Consider the following 26,369-nt stretch of genomic DNA (forward strand, 5'->3'; position numbering starts at 1 on the left):
ACGGACACAAAAACTGGGCTAAGAGCTAACGCTAACCACTCCATATAAGGAACAGACCAAGTGAAAGAACACGTCTTACTGTCATCAAACCACAGAGACCCATCGATTTGTTTATGGTCAGATTTAACACTTGTATGAAGGATAAAAGCTAAACATGTCACACACTGTGTGAAATAAATATTAGCATAATACTAATGTCACTATTCATCTGTCCAAACTTGTGAAACGCAATATTTTTTTTTTTTTTGTCAAATATTTTTTATTGGCTTTTACATTGGGAAGGTACAACGCAACAATATACCAGATGTGCATCAGTGGTAACCCCACAATTGGATCAAACTTATTACAGTAGAACACAACATAAATCCAGGGAGCATTAAAGGACAAGTCACCCTTCCCTAACGAGACAAATCATTCAATCACGGCCATTCACACCACAAACAACAAGGTGGACAAGACAATCACAAGTCAGGGGTTAAATAATTACAGTTATAAAAAAAAAAAAAAAAAATTTCACAACAACAAAATTAAAACAAGGAGTAAAAAGAAAATCAAATGAATAAATAAATAGGACAATCAGCAACTCAGTTCATTGTGTTTCAGCTTCAATGTGCAAAGTATCTATATGTCGTAAAACAGGTCGCCAGATTTTATAAAAGACCTGTAGCAATATTTTTTTAATTATATTTCACATGTTCACAGACAAAGCTGGTCCCATTAGACTAATGTAACTATTGACATTATTACACCTAAATATACTGAATGATTAAATCATCAGCTTGATCCGGTTTAATTATAGGAAATCTGAGTTATTTATCAACCATAACTTTATATAACTTATAAGATGAATGAAACAAGATTCAGCAACAGGAAAAACGTACAATAACACTAATAGTGATCCATATCAGTATATCAGCTCATGAACTCTTTGAGTCAGCAGTTATTGTAGCCTTTTTTTTATTGTGTCTAGTGTTGATGTATTCAAATGTGTCTGTAGGGAACCTGTTCACACTTTAAGTTGGGAATTGTCTCATTTATTTATTTATATTTTTTTATTTATCATGATTGTGATAATATCAGAAATTATCAGGATATTTTTTTAGTCTATGTCGCCCATCCCTAGTGCTCAGTACAAGACGGAGTCTTGTCTGTAGTGGTAGCATTTCAGACCAGGGCAGACACCGCAAGGCGTTTGACGTTAACCTAACCACTAAAAACAAAGCCCAAAACCTGCAGGCATACCTGCTAATAGTGTATCATGTTTTTCTGCAGTCTGTGCCTTCTCCTTGCCCTTCTCTCTCTTTTCTGTTTCAGGTGTCTTGATGCTGGAGCTGAAAGTTCCTGATCAGTGGTCCACGGCTCAACTGGTCTGGGACACTTGGATGGTCTATCTTTCTATCCTATTCTGTTCGTCCTTCTGTCCACTAACCCCAACCAGTCGAAGTGAATGGCTGCCACGTCTGACCTGGTTCCGTTGGAGATTTCTTTCTATAAAAAAAAAAACGGGGAGTTTTTTCTTCCCACTGTCGCTAAATGCTTGTTCATGTGAATCTTGTTGGGTTCTTTCTTTCTTACTAAGAACTTTTTATTTTGTTAAGTGCACTGAGATTTTTGTGTATTTTTGTTTGTTTTTATTGGTTACATTTTGTACATCATACTGATGTTGCACTAGTAATCCTGCTCTTAGTGTATTGTGTAATTAGTTGCAGTTCTGTCTATTATTGTGTATTTTTATACTCATATTTTTGTTGTTTTGCATATTCTTCTCTCATTATGTGTATTTATGTTGTTGTCTTATTATGTTGTGAGTCATTTCATGTATTTTTAATATATTTTGTGTTTTTGTTGTACTTTTGTGTCTTTTTCTGTAATTTTGTATTTTTTGAAGTTTTTTTGGAAGTCATTTTGTGCATTTACTTTGTGGGCCACATAAAATGAAACTCTCGGACAATTTATTTTCTTTTTAGACACCCCCCCCCCCCCCCCCCCCCGCGCTGTGACGTCATCGCAGAAGGTCTTAAAAGCAACAAGTTAATTTTTTAAATTAGGAGTAACAGTAATAATTACTTTGTCATTTTTTAAAACTTAGTATTGTATTTCGTTCCTTGTCACCTCTGGATCTAATTTAGTGGCAAAACTTGTGGGTTCGGGGCTGTTTCTATTGGAGTATTGAGCTTGAAATAAAAGAGTTTTATATAAAATGATTAAAAAACTAAAAAAAAAAATAATCCATTTCGATCATTGAGCTCTGGAAAAAGGGGGACATTTTAATCAATAACTCCTGCTCTTTAAAAACTCTAATAAATGTAAGATTCCAATGTGTGTGGAATTGTTGGGTATACAATCCGCGCGCACACGCACGCGCACACTCCTCCTCTCTGTGGAAACCTGTTCTGGAGGGAGTGACTTGATCCGAGCAGCGTCCAATTAAATGGAAGCTCCACTTCTTCCACTTTATTCCAGCCTTCAGTGAAGTGCGCCAAAGCCTTCGGAGACGCACGCGGCTCATGTGCGCGGAGACAAAAGGTGTGAAAGTGTGCGGAGGAGACTGGGGGGATGCTTCCCATTCAAACCATCACAGGCTTCTGTCTGCTTCATATCTATGGTTGATGAGCGACTCGTTCTGTTTCTGAGGGAGTAACTTTCAGCTGAACGCGGCCACACGCACGCACACTCGCACGGGGAAGAAGAGTCCAAACATCAAAGATTTCCTTTGTTTTTCAGAGGATTGAAATCAGTGTCTGTCGGTGTGTTCCCGTGCACGTCTGGACCGAGCGAGCGCGTGTCTGGGATCAACTGTTGCTGCAGCGGAGTGCGCGTGTCGGGGATGTGCGCGCGTGTCTAACATGGAACACAGGCTCGAGCTGTGGCTGAAGCCTCGGATACACCTTCATCTGCTCTGATGGAGAAGGAGAACACGCTTCTACTCACAGGCTGATCCTCATCCTCCTCCTCATCAGTGTGTGAGTGCGTGCGTGCGTGCGTGCGTGTGAGACAATACAATCCAACCTAAAGGTCAGTCGGTGTGTGTGTGTGTGACCTTGCCCCTTTCTGACTGCCATCATGCTGATGATGATGGACAACAGCGGCATGGACGCGCATCAGCTTCACGTGGATTCGGGATTTGAACCCCACGGCCGCTCGCGCTCGTGCACCTGGCCGCTGCCGTGCCCGGATGGTTTCCCCGTGCCGGGAGAAGGCGACGTGAGCCGGCCCGGTCTGGCTCTGGCGTCGGTCAAAGTGGAGCACTTTAACGTGCCCGCGGCGTGCCAGAGGAAGAGCAGCACACCGGGCACAGAGGCCCCGGCTCCGGTGGTGGCCTCCCCCGCCCCCGCCTGCATGACCGGGGCGCAGCTGGACCTGGCCGGACAGCTGCGGAAAGCCAAGTCGTCCCGGAGGAACGCGTGGGGGAACCTGTCGTACGCAGAGCTGATCACCAGAGCCATCGAGAGCACCCCGGACAAGAGGCTCACCCTGTCCCAGATCTACGACTGGATGGTGCGCTTTGTGCCATATTTCAAGGATAAAGGAGACAGCAACAGCTCGGCGGGATGGAAGGTAAGCCACGTGTGTGTGTGTGTGTGTCTGACCCAGCTTCACTGGCGTGTCCCCGTGTGAGTGGAAAGGTCAACGAGTTCACCCAAAAAGTCTCCTTTCCTCACACGCGCGCCGTGACGCACACGTGGCCCAGCCTGATCCAAACCTAGCGAGTATTTCCCCGCCGTGTCGGGTCAGAACGGGGTCATGGTCTCACCTCTGCTCCAATTTACCCCTTTGGACCCACACACCCACTCCCGTTTAGCCCGTGGGCCTGTGGCACACCGTTACGCACCGATTGTGCGAAGGCTTGGCACGAGGCAACAAGGGCTTAAAGTACATGACAATAACAGATGATGACACAGGGAGTCACAGCAAACACTCATACAAACAACGTTTTTATTCACATTTTTATGAGGCAGTGCCAGTCCGAAGCAATTTGACGCCCACGGTATGTTTGTTGGTGGCTTCCACTGCTAGTAGTTTAGATGTACTCACACAGGAATCTGAAAAAATGTACCTTTGACCATTTATCTTATTTTTAGAACCCCCACCCCAAAAATAAAAAATAAAAAATAAAAATGAAAATAAGAACAACAAAAATCAAAACAACATATAATTGCACAAAAATAACTATAATACAACATATTTAACACAAAAGTGTTATTGCTCACTCAGGGTATTAAAGTTACTGGTAAAACGGAATGAGAACATGGTAGGTTAGGGTTTCTTTCTGTTGGAGTATTGTGTTTGAAATAAAATAGTTTTATATGAAATGTTTTAAAATTTTTGATCATTCAACTCTGGAAAAAAAGAATAAAAACTCCTGCTTTTCAAACACTTTACCAAATGAAAGATTTATTGTCTTGGTTTAACGTGTAGGGAATGGCTGTGTGTGGATTTGTTGGGTATAAAGGCGAGTATTTCCCCGCCGTGTCAGGTCAGGACGAGGCCGTGGTTTCACCTCTGCTCCAATTTACCCATTTGGACCCACACACCCACTCCCGTTTAGCCTGTTTAACCCTTTGGCACAACCAAGGAAACATGGGCTTAAAGTACAGGACAATAACAGATGATGTCACAGCAAACAGATGTAACTACAGATTATCCTTTTACATTCAAACTAATATGAGGTTAATCTATTACATTGGTGGCTGTAATCTGCTTAAAATCACCACTCGTTCTGCTTTTAGATTAAAGGTCTTGTTTTGAAATGCGACACAACACCTCACTCCTGTTTTCAACATTTCATATGTTAACGTTTCATTCATTCAGATAACTTTGATCTCCTGACATGTTTTGACTGTCAACTGCCAGTCTTCTTCAGAGGTATCTGCTGATCATTTTGGTGTGTCCGTGACTTCCGTGTAATAATTCCAGCAATTTCATTTTGTCTTCCTTTTGAATAATATGTTAAGTTTTCATTTATTCAGGTAAGTTTTTTCAACAAATTTTACTTTGAGGTCAAAGTACATTTCCTGAAATAGAAGAAGACAAAAATAACTTTCTGGAAAGTCAAGGACATGTCAGAAGTTGTCTAAATAAATGAAACCGCAACATATTATTCAAAAATAAGACAAAAGAACTTTCTGGATATACTGTATGTCCAAGCTCAGATTCAAGTTTTGGATTTTTATTAAAAATAATAATGAAAATATTAATATTAAAAATAATATCAATACAGAATCTGTCGAGTCTTTAAAGTTGGATTTAAAAATATTTAACAAACTTTTTTTTTAATGAGGGTGGAAACTGTAATGTTGTGGTTTATGGTTGTTTGGACACAGCGGACGCCTCAGCGGAGCATCTTTGCAGCTAATGGGAGGTTGTAAAAAGTGGACGCCCCCCAGTTACATCTAACAATAGGAAGCAGGTTCACTTCTTTTTCTATCCCACTAGTAGCTTTAAAAGAAAAAACAAACAAGTTTAACAAATTCAACAGTAGCTTTACAGAGATCTTCAAATATGAAAGCTCCTCACATGCAGATACTGTGGCGACAAACGCTCAAATCCACAACAAAATATATAGAAAAATACATGTTTGTTTAATTACAAAAGATTTCTGAGGCACTCAGAGGCAATCTTAAAAAGCCTTTATTAAGGTTAGGCCTATAGAAACATTTCAGCCAACATGGCTTTCTTCAGGTCCATATGTTTGTTTATTCTTGATATAAATTCTTAAACAGTATAAATGTGGATTATGCAACTACAATATCATTCTAAATAACATCCGATTCTGCACCCATAATAATTAAAGCCAGCAGTAACTTCTGATTCATAAAAATATACTCGATACTACATTTCCCATAATGCAACTGACAAGGATTTAAAGTTGAAAACATATGATTCCTATAGCTTTAAACTCTTGCTTTTTTGTGCCTTAAAATCACAGCCAGTGTCACCAAGTTTGTTTTTATTCTTCTTACTACATTTCCCATGATTCCAATTTTTAAACATTGACCTGGACCATGAAGAAAACAAAGCCTCACAGTTAGAGCTGGGCAATATGGACCCAAAACTCACATCTCAATATTTTATCTCGATATACAATAATAATCTCAATATTTTTAACTCCAGAAAGACAATTCTGGTGATGAAAAATGCAACACAGGCATATTTATGAACAGCTGCACTTTTTAAATGTTGACCTGGAGAATGAAGAAAACATGACCTGAGGAGGCTTTTTATTTTTTTTTACTGATTAGTTACACCCTTTCACTGCAGCAGCATTCTGGTTGGACCAGTGGGAAATAGGGCTGCACAATTAATCAAATTTTAATCGTGATCACAATTTTGGTTGCCACAATTAAATTAACCTGATCGTTGGCAATATTTACATTTGAAATACGGGCTTTGTATCAGAATCAGAATCAGAAAAAAACTTTATTTATCCCTGTGGGTAATTAGAAAGGCAAACACCAGCATATAAAGAAAATTAAAGAAACAATCATAATAATAAATAAATAAATCAAACACTAATAATAATAATAATAAATATACACTCTGTACTAAGGCTGAATGAAATGTTGACGACTGGTGTTTTCTGGCTTATAACCTGTAAACTTAAGCCTAATGTTCTTAACTTTTCTTTATACGCTGCAATTGTTTTCAAGGAGTTGCACTCTGTAGCAGTTATTTATAGTTAGCCCATAGTACATTTTGACAAATCATGAGGTAAAATTTGAGTATTTATTCAATATTCTTGTTTAAAGCTTATCTTTTTGCACTTTAAAGTGTTCACATATTGTTTGTTACAAAGTAGTTGAATAAGAATATACAGGCGTTTTCTCACGATAATCATTTTAGCCATAATCGTGCAGCCCTACTCTGTAATAGTGTATTTATTCAGTTAGCCTTTGGTGTATTTTAAATAATTGGGTTTATTTTTATTTTTAATTATATTTCCTATTTACAGCATCATTTTGCCCTTTAAACTTTACACATATGGTTTGTTTAAAAGTAGTGTAATAAAAACACAGATTTTTTTTTCCTAATATGATAAATAATTGTGAATATAATCATAGTTACAAAATTGATAAAAAATAATCGTGATTATGATTTTGATCATAATCGTGCAGCCCTAGTGGAAAGCTGTTGAATGTTCCTTTGTGTGGCGTTGGCAGCAGTGGATGGAGTATCAATCCTACATGAGAGGACGATGAGGATTAATACGTGTTTCACACCATCTGCGTGTGACGGACACACTGAAGCTTCACAATCCTCCATCACCAGTGTTTTTCCACATGTGACCTCCCTCCATGTTTTCCTTCTCTCTGCCATTCATCCTGCACATTAATCTCCATCTTAAAGTCACATATCAATAATTGGATTTAAAGCACAGTGCTATAGGAATATCTTGTTTGTGAAGTGTCGGCTTTACCCCCCCCCCCCCCCCCCCCCCCCCCCCCCCCCCCCCCCCCCCCCCCCCACGGGCATGTGTTGCTTTTGATTGGTCGGCACAAGAAAGAGAAAAAGGAGCTGATTGGTGGAATGAGTCAAAAACAACTTAATTCAATCATAATAACTCTTCTGACACACACACACCCACACACACACACACACACACACACACACACACACACACACACGCACACACACACACACACACACACACACACAGACCTAAATGAGATTTTAAAAATATTTTTAGTGAATTGTGTAGATCAGACACAGGCAACTTTTATCACAGCAGGGCCATATTATCAACTTTAATATCAACATTTAGAATAAAGATCACTCCGAGCATTAACACAGGAAACAACAAAGGGTTGGTGTGGTGTTGAAATAATTTTGTGTTTTTTTTTAGCTTTTTATGGCATTTTGTGTATTTTTGAAGTCATCTTATGTCTTTCTGGACTAATTTTGTCTTTTTTTGTGGAATTTTAAAGCCATTTTGTGTGTTTTCAAAGTAATTTTGTGTGTTTTTGAAGTCATACTGTTTTGAACTAATTTTTTATTCTGGATTTTTGTCATATATTTTGTCTGTTTTTGTTGTCGTTTTGCATATTTTTCATTCATTCGTTTGTGCGTTTTTGTCATTTTTTGGAAGTAATTTCTGTGTATTTTGTTGTAATTTTGTACAGTTTTTTGTTATTTTTCTGTTGTTTTTTGTCTTTGTCTTGTGTTTTTTTTTTTTCTGTCATTTTGTGAGTTTTTAGCATCATTTTGTGTACTTTGGGGGTCACACACACACACACACACACACACACACACACACACACACACACACACACACACACTAATGGTGGTCAGGCGCTCTGGCCGTGTTTATGATTATGCAGCTGCAGGTGGGAGGCTGTGTTTGGTCCTGTGAAGGAGATCAGTTCTGTAGGTGGGCACACACACACACACACACACACACACACACACACACACACACGCACGCACACAGTGTTATGTTCCTTTCACAAGTGTCTGTGCGTGGGAATGGCTGTGCGGAGCTGCAAACTGCACCGTACGTACATTCGAGCTGACTCCACCTCTAACTGCACCTGAACACTGTGGCTGTTTGAATCCCATCAGTCACGTGATCACACAAACTCATCAAATTCTGAAAAGCCTGAGAAAAGAAAAGTTTTTTTGGTCTATATATTATTTGTCATTGAACTATTCTTGACTATATGAATTAAAAAGATAAAGTATTTTTGCTTCATTGGCAGTCAACGCGTGTCTCTGCTTGCGCTGCTTGAAACTGCCTGTGATTGGTTACTGACACAAGGAGCTCATTCGACAATTAAGTTCTTAGTCGCCGCCTATAACTAAATAAATATATGTAAAACAATAGAAAATATAATAAAAGAATATGTATATCATATCACTATTTCAGGACAACATACTGACACAGTCTGTGTCTATTTCTATAACTTTATCTTATTTTGAAAAGACCTACAACTTCTGTGAAAGGTTATATGGACAAATTGCAAACACAGCATAAAATCACTAGACAAGGACTCAGTTTTAGTTGCACAAGATAAAATGTATGCTATTTTATTTTGATATCGATGCTAAAACTGAATGTATGAAAGGCCAGAAGTAAGGCGACGGTAAGAAGGTGTTGTGGAAAAAGCGGTTTTACAGCTGAAAAAATAAAATATAAAATAAAGATGTTTTTTACAGTTTATAGTGGTGAAATCACTTGTAATGTTGCCCAAAATGTTTGTTCAGAACCTCCTGTGTCAACAGAAGAAAACAAATCAATTCTAATTATTATTTATATGGTTGGGGCTATGCAGGCAACTTACGGCAACATTAGGCAATTCTGAGTAACAAGCATGAAAGTGTAAGAAGATTAAATAAAGGTGGAATTCTAATATACATTTTTACATCAGTTGAGGCTTGACCTCACAATAATCAGCACTTGGAAATGTCACATGCAAGACAGTAAATATTTTTACTGCTGATTTTAATGTTCTTACGGATTTTTTTTTCTGTTGAATGTTTTCTTTTGCACCTTTTAATCATGTAAAGCACATTGAATTGCCTTGTGTATAACTTGCGCTATACAAATAAATTTCCCTTGCCTTCAAAAGTCAAAAATTCAGTTAATAGGACAAAAATCCCCAAAATACATAAATTGCATCTATAGACAGCATGGAGATGTTGGTCATTTGTTTTTAACATTGATTTATTGGCCTCATTAAAAAAAAAAAATCAGTTTTAGAGGTAAAATTCTGACAATGACTCCAGGATTTTGTCCTTTTTTTGATTAACATGATGCACTGTAGGTCAAATCTGTGTGGATGGTTTGTTAGGACAGTCAAGACATGAGCTTTAGCAAGTTTAGTGTCGTGCAAAAATGTGGGTGGAATTAGGTTTAATGGGTTTAACCATAAAAAAAACAAAAAAACAATCAGTTCAGAATTTTCAAAAGGTTGAAATGTACAAAAGTTTCTTCAGTGTTGACGCTACGTTTTGGTGAAAGTTACAAATCTGTAGCACATGTGGTTGATTTGTTGTACATTTTCCAAAATGTTGAACTTTAAAAGCACGCTGTAGCTCCACTTGTGGGACGATTGGCCTGTTTTTGCAGCTGAGGCAGTGTTGGATGGGACTGGAACCTTTGTGCAAAATTGGAAGGGATGGGAAATAGGAGAAGAAAGAATTAATAAATTCCTAATTTATTCAAAATACAAACATTTATTTAACTTTGTGCCCATTGAAGGTTCAAAGGTGATGTTTCCACATCCCTTTCAGTGGCTGATCACTGAAGATAAGATGATTTTCGTTTTCCGTTTCCTTTGTAACACATTGTAGCAGTAACCCTAAGAATTGTGGGTACGAGGAATAAGATGGATGCGGCCCTCAGGCTCTGTAGTTGACACATGTAATATAGAGTGTGTATTATGTGTTTAGAGTTATGATTCATGTTTTGTCACCTTCAGTGTGTGAGTGTGGTCAAGTGTGGGAACTTGACCACACTCACTACACAAGTACTGTGTAAGTCAATGTAACCATTTCACCGTGCAGCGCCTAATGGAAACTACTCATCAAACAATAACGCCATGTGTGAATGTGGGCCTTAAAAACAACAAAATATAGAAGGATAATTGTGTTGTTTAGTTCTTATTGACGTGTAAATAAATGAAAAATGACAGATTGTAGTGAATTTTTTCTTTTTAAAAAAGGAAGTAATAATAATAATAAAAAAAAAATTAATTCTGATGGTGTGAATTGATTAAAAAATACAATTTTAACTGAATAAAATCTGATCGTGATTAATGGCATTTTATTGCATTTATGTATTTGTTAACGATGCACTGAATCCACAAGTTATTGCACAGGAATTATGTTTACTCTGAAACAGTTACCGGTTCATTTATTGAGGTGTATTGTGGAAAAAAAACATTTCTTTTTACAAAGAATAACACTGTGAACAGTGTGAACCATGCAGCATTTAGGGGTTTAGGCTTTAATAAAACATTACCAGGGTCCCCACGGACCTGGAAAAGTTATGGAATTTAAAAAAACGATTTTTGAATCATGAAAAGTCATATTTTAACTGTTTTGGAAATATGTTAAACCCCAAAGATGTTAAGCATTATTTAAAAGTGAAAGTGCTGCATACCTGCAGCTTAATTGAGCATAATGAGGTCTCACAAATAGACGCAAATTCACTCTCCGCCTCATTCATAAAACTGTGCGTAGAAGATCACTTTAGCTGGCGTACGCTGAAATGCACAGGAAAAACATTACTGCTTCAGAACTAAGTCATGGAAATTTGGTCAAATATTTTGGAAAAGTTGTGAAAATGTTTTGAAAAATAATTGTGAAAAAAGTGTGGGAACCCTCTATTACTTGCTTTTAAAAAAAATAGCCAACATCGGGGCGGATTCACTAAGATCTGAAATAAAGGGTGGTAATCCAGTTGCTTCCTTAAATCCTTTAGTGACGCAGTTTCCTCACCTGCTGCTCAGAATTCACTAAGATTGCAGCAATCATTAGTGCATGAGTAGAACTGGTGCAGACCACCCTTATTTAAATGAGAGTTTTGCTCGTTTAATGTGGAGACATCAGTGCGCACAAGCACACTGACATTTGAGGAAGTTACATTTGAGGCAGATGGACTTCTCTGTCTGCTGCACTAACATTGAATAATGTAGAAAACTAACTAAACAAATAAAAGAATTTTTTAAAATTTATTTATTTTTAATTAATTATATTTTTCCACTTCAGTTAATGTGCGCGCTCCATCCAGTCCTGTAACTTTGCTCTGATCAGTGCATGCAATATAGGCAGATTTGGACAGAAACCATTCTATTGATCTACCACTGATCTGAGTTAATACAGCTACACTGTCTGTGAATCAGTCTGCAACATCTGAAGATGATCTACTGACCATCATCCAGCGCAGGTCTGAGCAGCGCTGTGTCACACACACTCTCTATGTCATCGTTGTGCCATCAGTGATCATGCGTAAATTACACATCTGATTCTGGCCTGACAACACAAGACTTTGACGGTTAAAACATGGAGAGAAAGACACAAACTGGAGGAGTGATTCTGAAGCGATATTGATCCATGGTCATATCCATATATCCATCTCTGCGCACAGCGACCCTTTTTTGCTCTCTCTCTCTCTTTCTCTCACACACACACACATACACACGCACGCACGCACGCGCACGCACACACACCCACACACGCACGCACGCACGCACGCACACACACACACACACACAACTGGAGCCTTTTCTGCTCTATTTTCTGTTAACTGTGTGTCTGCACCTGCTTCTCAGTTAAAAATCACTGCAAACAGTTCCAGATTTCATGAATCACATTCCGTCCCCTGCATTAATTACATTGTATTTTCTCCTCTCATATTTTTGCTCCCCCAGGGAGATCCGCCGACTATGCATATTCATTAGAAGGAAACACGCTAAATGGAATGAAGGCGCATTCTGACTCACTGAAGACATGCAGTCCTGATTCTCTGGGCTTTGTACTCCGTATTAGTGAGTGGAGTGACGTTTGCACACATTTTAATACCACTAAACCTTTTGTGAATCCGCCCCATTGTTCATTGAAATAAAGTGCACAAGGAATCCAACTTATAGATTTAGAAATTTCCAGTGTGAATATAAGAAAACTGATAATACATTTTGGGGTGTCCTGATCCGATATCAGCCAGAAAACGAATTTTGGATTTTATTGGACTGCATCTAAAATCTCCGATATATATTATATTTATTCAATTGTAGAATACTGTAGATATTATGTTGAAGGTTAAAATGTATGTAACCAATTATTAATATAAATGGGTCAGTTTTTGTCATACCTACTGTTGCCGACTATTGTTCTCTGTTTGAGTGACATCACTTGATCAAGCCTTTTCTAACATGCCACACTACATAATAAGTAATAAAAGTATGTATACACAATGCTGCAATATCGATATCATATCAGAAGTGAAAAAGTTGTATCGGGACATCCCTACATACATTTTAACGTTGGACATTCAAATGTGTAAAGAGACAAACTGAGGGAAAACAGTCTGTCCACGTTACAGCAGGAAAGAGCAGCTCTTTTTTTCTAAACTACCACTATTATTATTTACAGTATTGTCCCAGTATTCCCGTTCTTATTCCCAGTGTTGAAGTGTTGTCACGTGTTAGCGCCACATACGGAGCGTTTTTTTCTTCCACTTTAGTAAATATTAAGCTCCACCCACCCCGTTGCTTATTATTGGCAGTGGAGCCCCCTGCTGGAGCAGTCCAGTATTAAGTCAACACAGGGACCAGTGGTTCACTGTGACTGAGTCATGTTGTACTTTTGAACATATGAGAAGACGATATGACATAAATTTAATACATCTTTGCTCATATTTTTATGGAACTGTGAATTGTAACTTGTTGTATGAAAGTTTCCCGTCTTGTATTGTACATTTTTCATTAAAGATCTTCATTAAAAAAATAAAGAAAGAAAATGAATTGATAATGTATGTCATTGCTGACCCCCAAACTTGGCTCTGTCATGCATTTTAATTTTGTTTATCTAAGTCTGTAGAGGATAGAGCAGGCATATAGGACGAGACGGGACGATTGTTAATATTTTAAAATAAATCAATGTAGAAATGTTTACACAATAATATATAAATAATATTCACAGCCCTTGTTTTTCATTAAAATACAACTTTTTAAATGCAATATAATATATAGTTGAATTTATCCACATATAACTTACTGTAATATGATTTGGGGTGCTATATGCCAAACAAATCTGAATAAGATTTTATTGATACAAAAAACTAATTCTAAGAATTATGAATTTTTCAAATAAATTATCCTCATCTACTCCTCTCTTCAGGAAATACAATGTTTTGACAATATATAATGTTAATATCTATTGCATTTGTCACTTCATGTATAAATATGTGCATATGTCCAATGTTATGCCCAGAGAATGTAGAAATGTTTCATATATACTTCAGATGTTCATGCCTACTTCACCAGGCATTGCAGAGATGAATCTGGAATCATTTATCTTTTGCTCTAAAGACAATATCCACATTTGACTCTTTCAAAAGACAGCTAAAAAGAATGCTATTACACAAGTAATCTTTAACAAGTGTATATGTATGTATGCGTATGTGTATGTATGTGTATATATATATATTTTAAACATTGACCTACCTGCTCAAGTGTGTTCTTGTTTAAATTGACTTTGGGGAGGTGGTCTTACAAGACCTCTAATGGTCTTCTCACTCTCTCCTGCACAGTTATGTTCTTTAACCACTGTATACATTTTGTCTTGTTATTTGTGGAAATAAAATCAAATAATAAGTGCAGAGTAGTGTTGTGGACCACATTTTGAAGGTCATGGTCTTTCCTTTGTCTCAGACTGGCCAGACTTTGGCTTTTCCTTCAACACCAGTAGAGATTCTTCAACTTCCTTAATGTAATAATTAGGAAAAGAGCTGTGAACTGTTCCTGATTAATTATTGTTGTCATTTAACTTCAAACATATAGCATTAGCATTAGCTCACTGTTCAAACTCTTTTCCAGTGCCTTACGTGTCAGACATCTGCCGACACTGGGACATCAGTCCATCTGATTGTTAGTCAGAAATCACTCTGAACACGTAGTTTAGGCCTCATTCACCTGACAAATAAATACATATTATTTAAAATGATTCTGGACTTATCATTTGCTTTTAAATACATACAAGGATTTCTTTGGGAAGAATTTAGTTAAATACATTTCATAAGATTTGAGATTTTTGTGTGTTGTGCTTAAAAGAGTTGCACAATCCTTGTTTTTGTCTGTCAAATGTATTTAAAATAAACTAAAATTAGAGATAGAACACTCTTTAACTGATCAACCTTGTCATGGTAGGCTTGGTGTTGGCTTGGCCTCGGTACATTCTGGTCTCGGGCAGGTATTGTTACAGATTAACGGGAAACATTTTTAACTTTTTTTTTTCAACATCACAGTTAAAAATGACAACAGTACAAAAAGTGCACAACATGTTTTCATTTGAAATGTCCCAGAGCTGATGAAATATCAAATCATAAATAATTTTTAAAAAGTTTTTAAAGAAGTGCATACAAAATAGGTATTTTGTTGCTTAAAGGGACCTGAGATTTTAGAGCAATAACAATAAAATTAAATCCAAAACAAAAACTGTTACCAGGACTTGTTTTATATGTAACGTTATTCTTTGTGTCTTTGGCTGCAGTAACGTGCACATTTCCCCACTGTGGGATAAAATAAAGGATGATGTATTCTAAGGGTGTGCGATATGACGATATTAGATCGTTAAGGATTATAACATGACGTCGATCTCCCAAATCACGGAGATCGTAGAACCGTATGTAGTTCACATTTTAACCCTTGCGGTGCCGTGTCTGCGTCATATGTCTGTGGTTCATACACAGCACATCCAATGGTTTTTTTCTCTGTGCCAAATCACACCATTTGCTAGTCAGCATGTCAGCATTACAGATACTACAGTTTATTAAGCGCTTAAACAGGGCAGAAGTACGCTCCGCCCCCTCTCCCCCCCCAGTGCACGGACACAGACTTAGCTGTGCTGCTTCCTCCGTGTTAGCGACTGTCTGTCAGAGGTTCAGCGCAGATGTCTGTTAAACTCTATCAGTTCTGAGTGTTGAAGCACTGAAATATGTTTGAGAAAACACTGCATGTGTTTCTCTAACTAACTCTGTAGCAGAGATCTGCTGCTGCTGTAGCTAACGGGGTTGTTTCCACTCTCTTAAAGAGACAGTGTACGGAATGTGATTTACTTTAAAAACTACTTTCATCAACTCAGAGCTGCCCTGAAAAAAGCAACACTACATAATTTAATCACATTTCGGCCTTAATGAAGGAATAAAGTCAAAAGTGACACAAAATGTTGTTATTGTGCTGCTAGTGATTAATAAAAGGGTCTTTGTGGCTCCACTGACTTTGACCCATTATTGTTTATCTTGTAAAACTATTGAAAAAAATAAATAAATGGAGTTTATATCACCTATTGCCATTTTGAGGAAAAATATAGAGATATGAATATTGGTCCATATCACCCAGGCCTAATGTAACCAGTAATGTTTTATCTTGTAAAGGATAATATTGTCTAAACTGTGTGAAATGAGGCGTTCAAGCACTACTTAAAGTAGGATTTTATTAATATGAGTGTGTTACCTCAATAACTATTAGAATTTACTAGACAGATATGCTGCCTTGTTATGTAGCAAGTGATGCTAATGCTAATGCTACACAACTTTAGTTAAACAAAGTAAAAAGACTGTGACTAAAATAACTTGTCAATCATTTTGTTTGATGTTAATTGTACTAGGAACCAGTTTGATTAATTGCTTACATTACAGTGCAATTAGGGCGATGATTTTAAGAAGGTGATTTGGTTTGTTTTATTGGTAAATAACTTTAAAATAGTCTAAATAATTTGAATGAAAAAAATCGTGATAAAATTGTGATTGTGATTTCACAAAGAAAAAATTGTGACATGATATTTTTCCCATATCGCCCTCCCTTAATGTAATCTAATCTAATCAATTATTCACCACCATCGTGCATGAACAATACAAGACCAAACACAGAACACGTTAGTCTTAGCTAAGCTTGTAAGCCTTAAACTGCTCAAATAACAACCTCTCACTGTAGTTAGACATGTTACTCTTCATTTATTTTCTCATGCATGACGAGCTGGATGGCGCGTAAAAAGGCACCAAACCCTTACAGACTTCTGTGAAGTCAGGATTTCACTTTGTGACTTAAAGGTGAAGGTTCTCCTACGTGACATCTCTGCCTGCCAAGCCTCCTCCAGCGCACTTTAGACCAGCTAGAACCACCTTTCACACTTAAAACTTAACAAAGTTTAGTCACTTACTCGGACACTGAGCTCTCCTTTCCGCTTTCCACTCCGACATGCCTACGTCTCAGGTGCTGCATCAGTGCGGTTGCACTCCTGTGCCATACCAGGTCCGACTTGCAAATGTTGCAATTTACGTGCGTGTTTTTATCGTCTAATGTAAAGTGCTCCCACACTTTCGACAACTTGTTTTTATTCCTTTTCTCTGCTTCCGCCATCGTCCCGTGCTCCTCTTCTCCTCTCCTTCTCTTGCCCTGCACCGTCTGATGACAATTACGTCACAGTTCCGCGACATCGTCGCGCAACACAACGAATTGATGACGCAATTCGTTGTCGATGCATTTGATAATCGATTATTATTGATTACATCGATTCATTGTTGCAGCATTACTGTATTGTATATAATGCTATTTAAATAAAGTAATTCACCTCTATTTATATTGGACCGATTTGGATTGTTTTCTTTGGTCACTTTAATAGTATAGCCCCAAATGTAGTTCTTGTTGTGTGTAATGCATTGTTTGTAATGCATTACAAAACACTTGAGTGATAGAGTTGCCACCCATGCTGACCGCCATCACCTTGTTCAGCCCAGATTCCTCCTCTGAGAGGTATGAGGGGGTAAAATAAGGTGCCCGGCACAAGAATACACAGAGGAGGGCTCTGAGAGAAACGGGAAAGAGCCTGAGACATTTTCAAGAACAAGGTATTATTTGTCCAGCCAATAAACCCTTTATTTGAATTGAATTGTGAATGGAGTAGGAGAAGGAGGGGAAAGATGGAGCCTGTGTGTGAGTGGCGGCGGCGGCGGCGGTGGCCCCTGCTGCTCAGCACATTTATAGCCCTCTTAAATCCTGTAGAGCGGCTCACACAGAGGGGAATTGGTTTGGAGTTGGTGGAACAGGCTTAGATGGGTTCCCTGTGCCAGCCGGCCTGGCACGGGCTCAACAGAAAGCCCTCTGCAGTGCTACACACCCATTGTTTTTATCACAAAGGCACAGCAGAAGAAGAGGCAGCACTTGAGTTGCCGCACTTGGCGCAAGGTTAACGGGGGGGGATGGAAGGCTAAAGGTGGGGGTGTGTGGGTGGAGTCTTTAGAAAAACTCATCTGATGGGTCGTGTGAATGGAAGGGAGGTTCATGCAGAGGTGTAGGCACTTGTTGGTTCTCAGTTATCTGAAAGGTCGTCACTGGGATGTAAGGCTGCAATGATTAGTCGACATAATCAGTAATGTGGACTATGAAATTTTGTCAATGTGTATTTTGGCATTGTTTGATCTTGAAATTAATGATCAAATCCAGCCTGTGGCTGCTTCCTGCTTTCTTCCTTCTGCAAGACTTTACATTGACCACTAGGGGCAGTGTTGCACCACCCACTTTGTGCAAGTAAACAGTGAAGAAGAAGAAGGGCAGAGAGAGGAAAAAATTGAAGAAGCTTTACGTGACCTAAAGTTTCTAAAGCCTCAAAACTTTTCAACGAAAACAAACCAATGAAACACTGAGAGCTGTGATTTGAGGAAACCCTCCTCCCTTCTCTCAGCTTTTATAGGAGGGGGCGGGGCCAACAGTGAAAGTTGGTAATGGGCGATGGTCACGATAATCTGTCTCAGCCAATAGCAAAATGCAATTGTAATAGCAGCGTTCAACCCTTAGTTGCCAGTAACTCTGACATTTTACAACTAAATACACAAAATTAAAATACTTTTACTAAAATATTAAAAGATGGACTAGGATCAATCAACAACACTACTTAATACCCAAATACATATGTGTTCAGCAGAAAAGGGTTTGGGGTTTAGTTACTCTTTAAGTGTAAACTCTGAAGTTCAGTTCTCAACAATGGAGATACACAGAGGGAGGGAGGGACCCCCAAACAGAAACAGCGGAGCCCCGGTTTGTACACAGACCAAGGTCGGTTTGATATTATAATATCTACCCAATCTTTCATTCAAATGTGTTTGTTTGCAAATAGTCTGTGGTTTTATTAGGTCTGTGTGAACGTCTGAAAGCATGTTTATCACTGCACTCATCAGTGAGTTTGTGACGTACCTGCTTTAAAATATAATTTCCTGCTGATACTAGTGTTTATTCTGTACAGTAAACCTCTTTAATTTATTATCAACTATGTAATAATGATAACATTAATGAGACATTTCTTAACTCGTAAGGATTCTTTCAAACAATTACCTCCACAACCTGCAGGTTAGCTTTTTAAAGTTACTTATTTACACTATTTATATATTTACTATTACTTTGTTTAAGTCAACTTACACTTTATGTTTAAGATATTTCATTCATTCATGATTTTATTGTGATTTCAATTATATTTTGTGTTAAATATAACAACTACACAACAAATACAGGTTTTATGTCATTGTTTAACTTCCTCTGTTAAACATGCTATCACAGTACAACAGGGACACATTCACAGTTGGAAGGATTTAAGCAGGTGCTCTGAAAACGAGACGACTAATCGACAAAATAATCTATAAATTAGTCGACTGCAAAAATGATGGTTATTTGCAGCTCTACTGGGATGTACCATGGGTGGAGGCAGTGCTGTGTGCAGCTGAAATGACTCATAGTGGTTGGAATAGAATAGAAGTATTCTCGCCTCAGCCCCTCACGATTCAGTCGCTTGGAATAAATCATCTGGATGAAAAAGTCTTGAAGAACACTGTGCAGAGTGAAATTCCACAGAGAAAACCAAGTCCAGACACTCAACAGGGGCAGGCAGATCTGGAGACCAGGGTCTGGTTGGTGCCTCATAAAATGTCTGGCAGACCTCAGGGCTTCAAACGTTGTGGTGTCTGGCTCGGATGATGAGCAAAGTCTAAATAACATGCAGTGTCGTGTGCTGGCTGTCAGACTGTGACTCAGGAACCGGTCAGAATGGCTAACGAGGCCTTCAGAAGCAAACCAGTATGTGTCACCCACTGACCTGTGGCAGCATGCCATCGTCCTCTGTCCTTTTACTGAAGATGAGCAGGTAGGGTTTCCTTTGTGACACAATGTCACCTCATATCTGCATTTTCACACACTCTTCCTTTGTGCATCAGACCTGGTCCACACGTGGCCCTCAAGTGTCAATTTGTGCAGCCCCCAATGCAAATATGGCAGTGGTGGTCTAATAGATAAGGAAGAAACTTGTAAGCAGAGGGTCATTGGTTCAGCGCAAGTCCCTTAACCCATGAACTGCTTCCAGATCAAAATGAAAGAAAAATACACAAAACAGCAAAATGTACAAATGTATCACAAAAACACTACAAATTCATACAAATAACAGAAAAATATACAAAAAACGACAACAAAGAAATATTTTCAAAAAGAACAGAACCACACTAAATGACAGAAAAATATACAATGTGACAACAAAAAACACTAAATAATTACAAAAAAATACACAAAATAATTACAACAAAATACACAAAATGACTCCAGGAACACAAAACTAGAAAAAAAAGTGTGTTATTTTGGAAACCTACTGTTTCCCTTTGGTTTACAGCTTCTTCCTGTCGGTTTATGAACTTGGAGGAGTTGTTGTAACATCCATATTTTTACATTCATTGACTTTATTTAAGGCTGACTCCTCTGAACTGTTTCCACTTCCCATGGAACTTAACCTTTAAACTAATCCCTCCCCAGCACCAGCCCCAGTCCATCACTTTGGAGAAGCATCAAGCTGATTGGGATCCCACTGGAGTCAGACACAGAATGTGAAAATGTAATCATGCATCTGAAATTGGGCTACATTATAATGTGATTAATGACAGTTGCCTCATACAGTATTCACCCTCAAACTTTCATGCACAGAGTACTCATTATACTACAGAGTGATTTTAATAAATCATTATGCTTTCACAGTGTGTTTATAATGGGCTCTTGATGCCTTACGAGGACCACTTTAAGTAATGCGCTGCTGTCCTTATTTTTACTGCAAATGGGATTTGTTTTGGAGTTCCTGCACATGCTAAAATGGCTTTGATAGAGGTTTGCATGGATTTGAAGATTCTTGGAGTGTGTATGTGTGTGTGTGTGTGCATCTGCATTTGTTGTTGTGTTGCAGGGCCTGATGGGAGTCCAGGTCCGGGGGGTACAGCTCTAGTTAATAATTCAGATGAGGCTCATTATCAAGGCAGTGCAGATCTCTCTCTGATTCCACCTTAATTGCAGGCAGGATGTGCCTCTCAGACACTCTCAGCACCCCCACCCCCCACACCATCCTCCTCTCCTGTCTACAGCTGCAGAAGACGACCACACACACACACACACACACACACAGAGTCTGGTTCTGTTCCAGACCTCACTTCTTCACAGCAGATCCCACTTGTTCCACATCGGGTCTGGATCTTTATCCACGTGCAGATGAAGGAACATTTTTGCTGATGAAGAGATAAGTTCCTCTCAGAGCTTTTGTTTATCGACTCCATGGCCCGACGTGCACTCCCATTATGAGTCACTTACATTTTTAATCAGATCTTCATGAGGGCTTACTCCTGTTGGAGAGGCTGGCAATGAAGATTGATGAGAGGTAATCAGTGGAAGGGCAGCTGCCCTGTGATTAATGCTGTAGGAGAGTGACGCTCTCTCGCCCGCGCCACATCACCCGGATCACACTGTTCTGACCCCAACGTTTCTGAAGAGTCTGACACTTAAAAACCAGAAACCTGTTTCTCATTTTTCATTTCTACATTACAATACGTAAAGAGTGATGTCCCTACACAAACTCTGTCTGACTGAAAGCAACTCTTATTAGGGGTGCACCGATTGCAATTTTATGGTCGATCAATGGTCACTCATGTTCAAAAAGCCTGACCTACCGATTCCGATTTTGACCATTACCGATTTTTTTTTTTATAACCCACATTCAAGTTCCAGTATCATGCTATTTTTCACCCATCTCCAATTGTTCTAAGAACCCAACAACATAGTATTTGAGGTTTATTTTCCCAAACTCGCCTGTTTTCTGGAGTTTTTGCCCTCGGAAGTCACTTTCAGAGCACTCCTAAAAACAGGCAGTTTTTGGGTGCTCGTGCATATGCATGAGTAGGCGTGAACCCACACACTACTTCAGCGTGTGTGTTTATCACAGCAGCAGCAGTATTAACAGTCTTCCTTTTCCTCTTCACCTCTACTGACCACAGAACTAGTCCATTTAAGATAATAGGCCATTGTTTTGTCCGACTGCTGCATCGCATTGGGTCACAAACACGTCAGATCATCCCATAAAGGCGATACAAGGTGGTGTAACGGCTACTAAATGTGAAACTGATTGTGAGCGCTCTTTGGATTATCTATATACTAAACTAAATTATATTAACCTTAATATAATCCTGCCTTCGCTATGTTGGTTTTACCTGTGAAGTAGTTTGAGAGGGAGGAGCTCACATCTTAATGAAGGGTAGGAGGAGCCGGGATTGTCAGGAGGACGAGTTTCCGCACTATGATGTCATAAAATCCAACTCGCCTGTTTGGAGCTGACATTTTACAAAATGTGGAATAACAAGGGAGGGAGGAAACGAAACTTTTTCAACTTTGGTTTTCTGAATGAGGCTCAAAGAATATATATCACTGTAGCAATTTTTCATAAAACTGCTCCTCTAAACACCTTGAATGTTCCCATTTTATTTTATTGTAAAATATTGAACAATATCCATGAAACAATACAAACTTGTTGTTTTTACTTCACATGAGGTAATTATCTCAAATATAAATGAACAGTTTAGAACATTGCTGTCTCAAATACTAAATTATATCAGGTCATTTTTCACATTTTAAAAACAAACTAATCTTGTGCAACATGTTCCACTGCACACCTGTTAGGAGCTCTTTGCCAAAAAGAAAGTGAACAGCAGTATTTTGGTTTTACAAATAAAAAAAAATCACGAGGTTTCAGGTAGACCATAGAAAAAATAATCCACAGGACCAATTCACAACTAAACAAAACACCAATAAAGTTTTAAGCTTCCTTGTAGTACAAAAAGAAAAAAAAATGTGGATATTTAAATGTTAAAATATCAATTTGAAAATAACTTACATCAGCTTACAGGAAAAAGTCAACGGGTAATGACAAAATGAACATGGCACAGGTTAGTTGTTCTCAGGCTTATTACAGTCACTTTTACATTAGTGGCAGCAGACCACGGCCTCTTTGCTCCACGGGCTTTAGCATTAGCTTGATTGGTAGCTGCTAATACTGCATACATTTCTGAATGGTAAATGAGTTAGCATTTTGTTTGCAGCTCCATTAATACTTATTTACGCGTTACACAAATTACAAATTTACATCCTTTGCTCTCTTTTTGTGTAATACTGCCACATGCTAGGCTAACCGTGCTTTGGGTGACTGCTGTTTTTATTCCGTGTTGCAGAGGCGTGCACAGGTCCACGCATGCGAACATGGCCTGGTGGGCGGGGCCTGTCAGTCATCTCACAGCAGAAGGGACAGACTTTAAGACCTTTGCAGAGGTGCAAAAGATCAGTGAAAACGATCGGTTTCATATGCCAAGAATGGCCTATCGCCGATCCCCCAAAGTCAGGGTGATCGGCACCAATCGACCGGTGCATCTTTAACTTTTATTGAATTCAATGCTGAATCCCAGCTACAAGGTTAGATCTAAATTTATCATGTGTGCTTTTGTCTTCATTTAAAAAAGAGATGAAATTTTTAGACAGATGTCGGCAAAAGTGGAAATGTTGCACGAGCTGAGGCTTGAACTCGTAAACACCAAGAAACAGTGGTCGTGTTGTTGTAAATGTTATACTAACGTACTACTTATACTAAGTTTGACGTCTAAATTAGTATGTAGTGCATTCACAATAGATAGTATGAAAAGATTGAGTATGTGAGAAATACCCAGATGTATACTATATGAGGAGGACATTTTTTAAGTATGCATGGTGTGCACATTGGTCATACTCAACCGTCCCATGATGCATTATGAGCAGAAAGTAAAATGGTCCTAGGGCCAGCTTCAAGCTAAAAATCATACACCCCCTTTTCAAAATAAAAGCATCTCTTCTTGTCTTCCATTGGTTTTTTAACACTTGTAAATAGGGCTCTTGTTTTGAAGTTAACAGGAAGTTTTGTCAGTAGCACAATGGAGGGTCTCTGAAATGTGTGAATGAAATGTGTCTACGTGAGTTTTATGGATCAATGGATCACATGTTGATATTCTACTTGGTCACTTTCTTGCTTAAAATGCTTCAAGTTTTTGTCGTTGTTGGTTCCAAATCTTCTTGGGAAACTTTGAAGTATACTTCAGTCGTCATCCTAATCATACTTATAGTATATGGTAGACAGTATTTCCTAATTGAGTTTGTAGTGTATAGTACGTTAATGTGACATTTCAAACACAACCTTTGCTCTATTTACACTGAGTAAATCAACACATGGAAATATCATCTGTAGCTTCACTAATAGACTAGTCACCTGTGCGCAAGACAGCTGTTAGCGTTTAAAGGCATATTTCAACTAGTTTCAAATATTCAGTCAAGACCAAAATCGTAAAAAATACATATATTGCATCTAGACAGTATGGGGATGTTGGTAATTTGAATTTAACAATGATTTATTGGCTCCAAAGGTAAAACGTAGATGTTTAAAACCAACATTTTTACATTGACTGTAATTGTTTGCATGATGGCAAAATTCAAAATGTTGTAAAATAGAATTAAATTTGCACTGTAGGCTCAAATCTGTGTCATTGGTTTGTGTAGAACAGCCTGAAGATGTGCCGTAGCAAATCTGATGTCAACTGAATCAAAAATGTGGGAGGCGACATGTTTAATAAGCTGAAAAATAGACTACAAAATGTTAAATGTTAAATGTTTAAATCTGCAACCGTTTCCTTTAGTGCTGAAGCTACATTTTGTTGAAAGTTACAAATATGTAGCACATATGGTTAATTAGTTGGGAATTTTCAAAATGTTGAACTTTATAGGCTGTAGTGCCACCTGTAAGATGATTTTTGCAGCTGCGGCATTCTGGGATGGGACTGGAGCTTTGTGCAAAATGTGGTGATTGCGCGTGGGAAGTAGAATTTCCGAAGAAGTCAAAGAAGAATAAGTTGTTCCTGGTAGCCATCAAAGCTTCATAATAACCAAAAGAATGATGTGTTTCGAACAAAGAAACACTAATACTCTTTGGAGGACATGGAAATCAATATCACTGGATTTTACGAAGACTTTATTTTTGATTCTTTTTTGTATTTGTTGGTTTTTCTCATAACCATGAACCACATGTTCACTTATTGACTTATAATAGTGAATCAGTATGAAAAGCCTTTGCTAGAATAGATTACCACAAATACAATAATGACTCTCCATAAAAGCTCTTCACTTAGAACGAGTTGATGATCCTTCCACAGCAATGTTTCAGATTAGTGGAAGTGGTTGAGTTGGAGGAGCATAGTTGAACTGTGACAGATGCAGTGAAGGTTGACTTTTTTTTCCCCCGGAAAATAATGGCAGTGTTGGTTAAAGAACAACAGGGCATATTAGTAAAAAGCAACACTCCATCATTTTACTGTACTATCAATCACTCTTAATGTGCATTGTTCAACGCGTGGTTCAGTCATGTCGAGGTGACGTTTGCCATCAATCAAGTCATTTTCATTTGCTTGCAATTTAATCCATTTTCATTAAAGATTGTCTGGAATTGCACTTTGATCGCAGCTGATAAAAGCTTTGTTGAAAATTACAGCCATTAGTGTTCCAAGGAGCAGGATCGCTTGGTGTGTTGGAACCAAACCCCCTCCATTATTACATTTAAATGTCAAATTATTCAAACTGTCGCTGGGATTTTGATTCCCCTACGCTGTGATGTCGGTTTTTCTGTTTTTTTTTTCCTTTTTTAATCGTCATAATAATAATAGTAATCAGGGTTCTCACCAGAATTTTTTTATAGCATAGCGGGATTGTGTGGCGCACGAACATTTTGAAATGTATAACTCTCAGAGGGCCAAATTTAGTGAAGTAAAGCTAAAGTTGGGTTTTTTTTCTAGCCTTACTTTACAGCGAAAAGTTCCCTTTTGTGTCCAAGTGTGCAACAATTATTACGACGGTACCGATTAAAAAAGGAAAAAACAACAGAGCGTAGGGGGCGCCATCACTCCGTTGGGGAGCAAAATCAGAATCAGAATCAGAATCAGAATCATCTTTATTCGCCAAGTGTATGTTGTACACACGAGGAATTTGACTCGGTCAACAAAATTACAACGTCGGGGGCCCCTACGCTCAACAGCGCTGGTGAGAACCCTGACAATATTGATAATAATAATGGATGTAATTAGTGTCGGGTTGAAACAAGTTTGGGTTTAAAATGAAAATTGAAGCTCTACTGTGTGTATCCTCTGCTTTGTAGCCCATAATCACTGTCCAATATAAACAATCAACTAAATATAACACTTGAAAAATAGAAAATTAAGTTGGGGGGCGTGTCCATAACAGTCCCATTATTACTGCAAGTCCCACATAATATCTCCTTTAAATTTGAAAAAAAAATATATA

The 26,369-nt window shown here is 38.3% G+C and overlaps 1 protein-coding gene across 1 annotated transcript in view; it reads left to right on the forward strand.

Moving 5' to 3' along the window:
• The first annotated feature begins 2,502 nt into the window (after positions 1–2,502).
• Positions 2,503–26,369, forward strand: part of foxo6b (forkhead box O6 b) — a 75,935-nt gene continuing 52,068 nt past the window's right edge. The window contains exon 1 of the mRNA XM_028461779.1: positions 2,503–3,558. Within this exon, the coding sequence (XP_028317580.1) occupies positions 3,064–3,558 (495 nt within the window). The 5' untranslated portion in view covers positions 2,503–3,063. The remainder of the gene's footprint in view (positions 3,559–26,369) is intronic.

This window comes from Gouania willdenowi, chromosome 11, assembly GCF_900634775.1.
Source record: "Gouania willdenowi chromosome 11, fGouWil2.1, whole genome shotgun sequence".
Lineage (NCBI taxonomy): Eukaryota > Metazoa > Chordata > Actinopteri > Blenniiformes > Gobiesocidae > Gouania > Gouania willdenowi.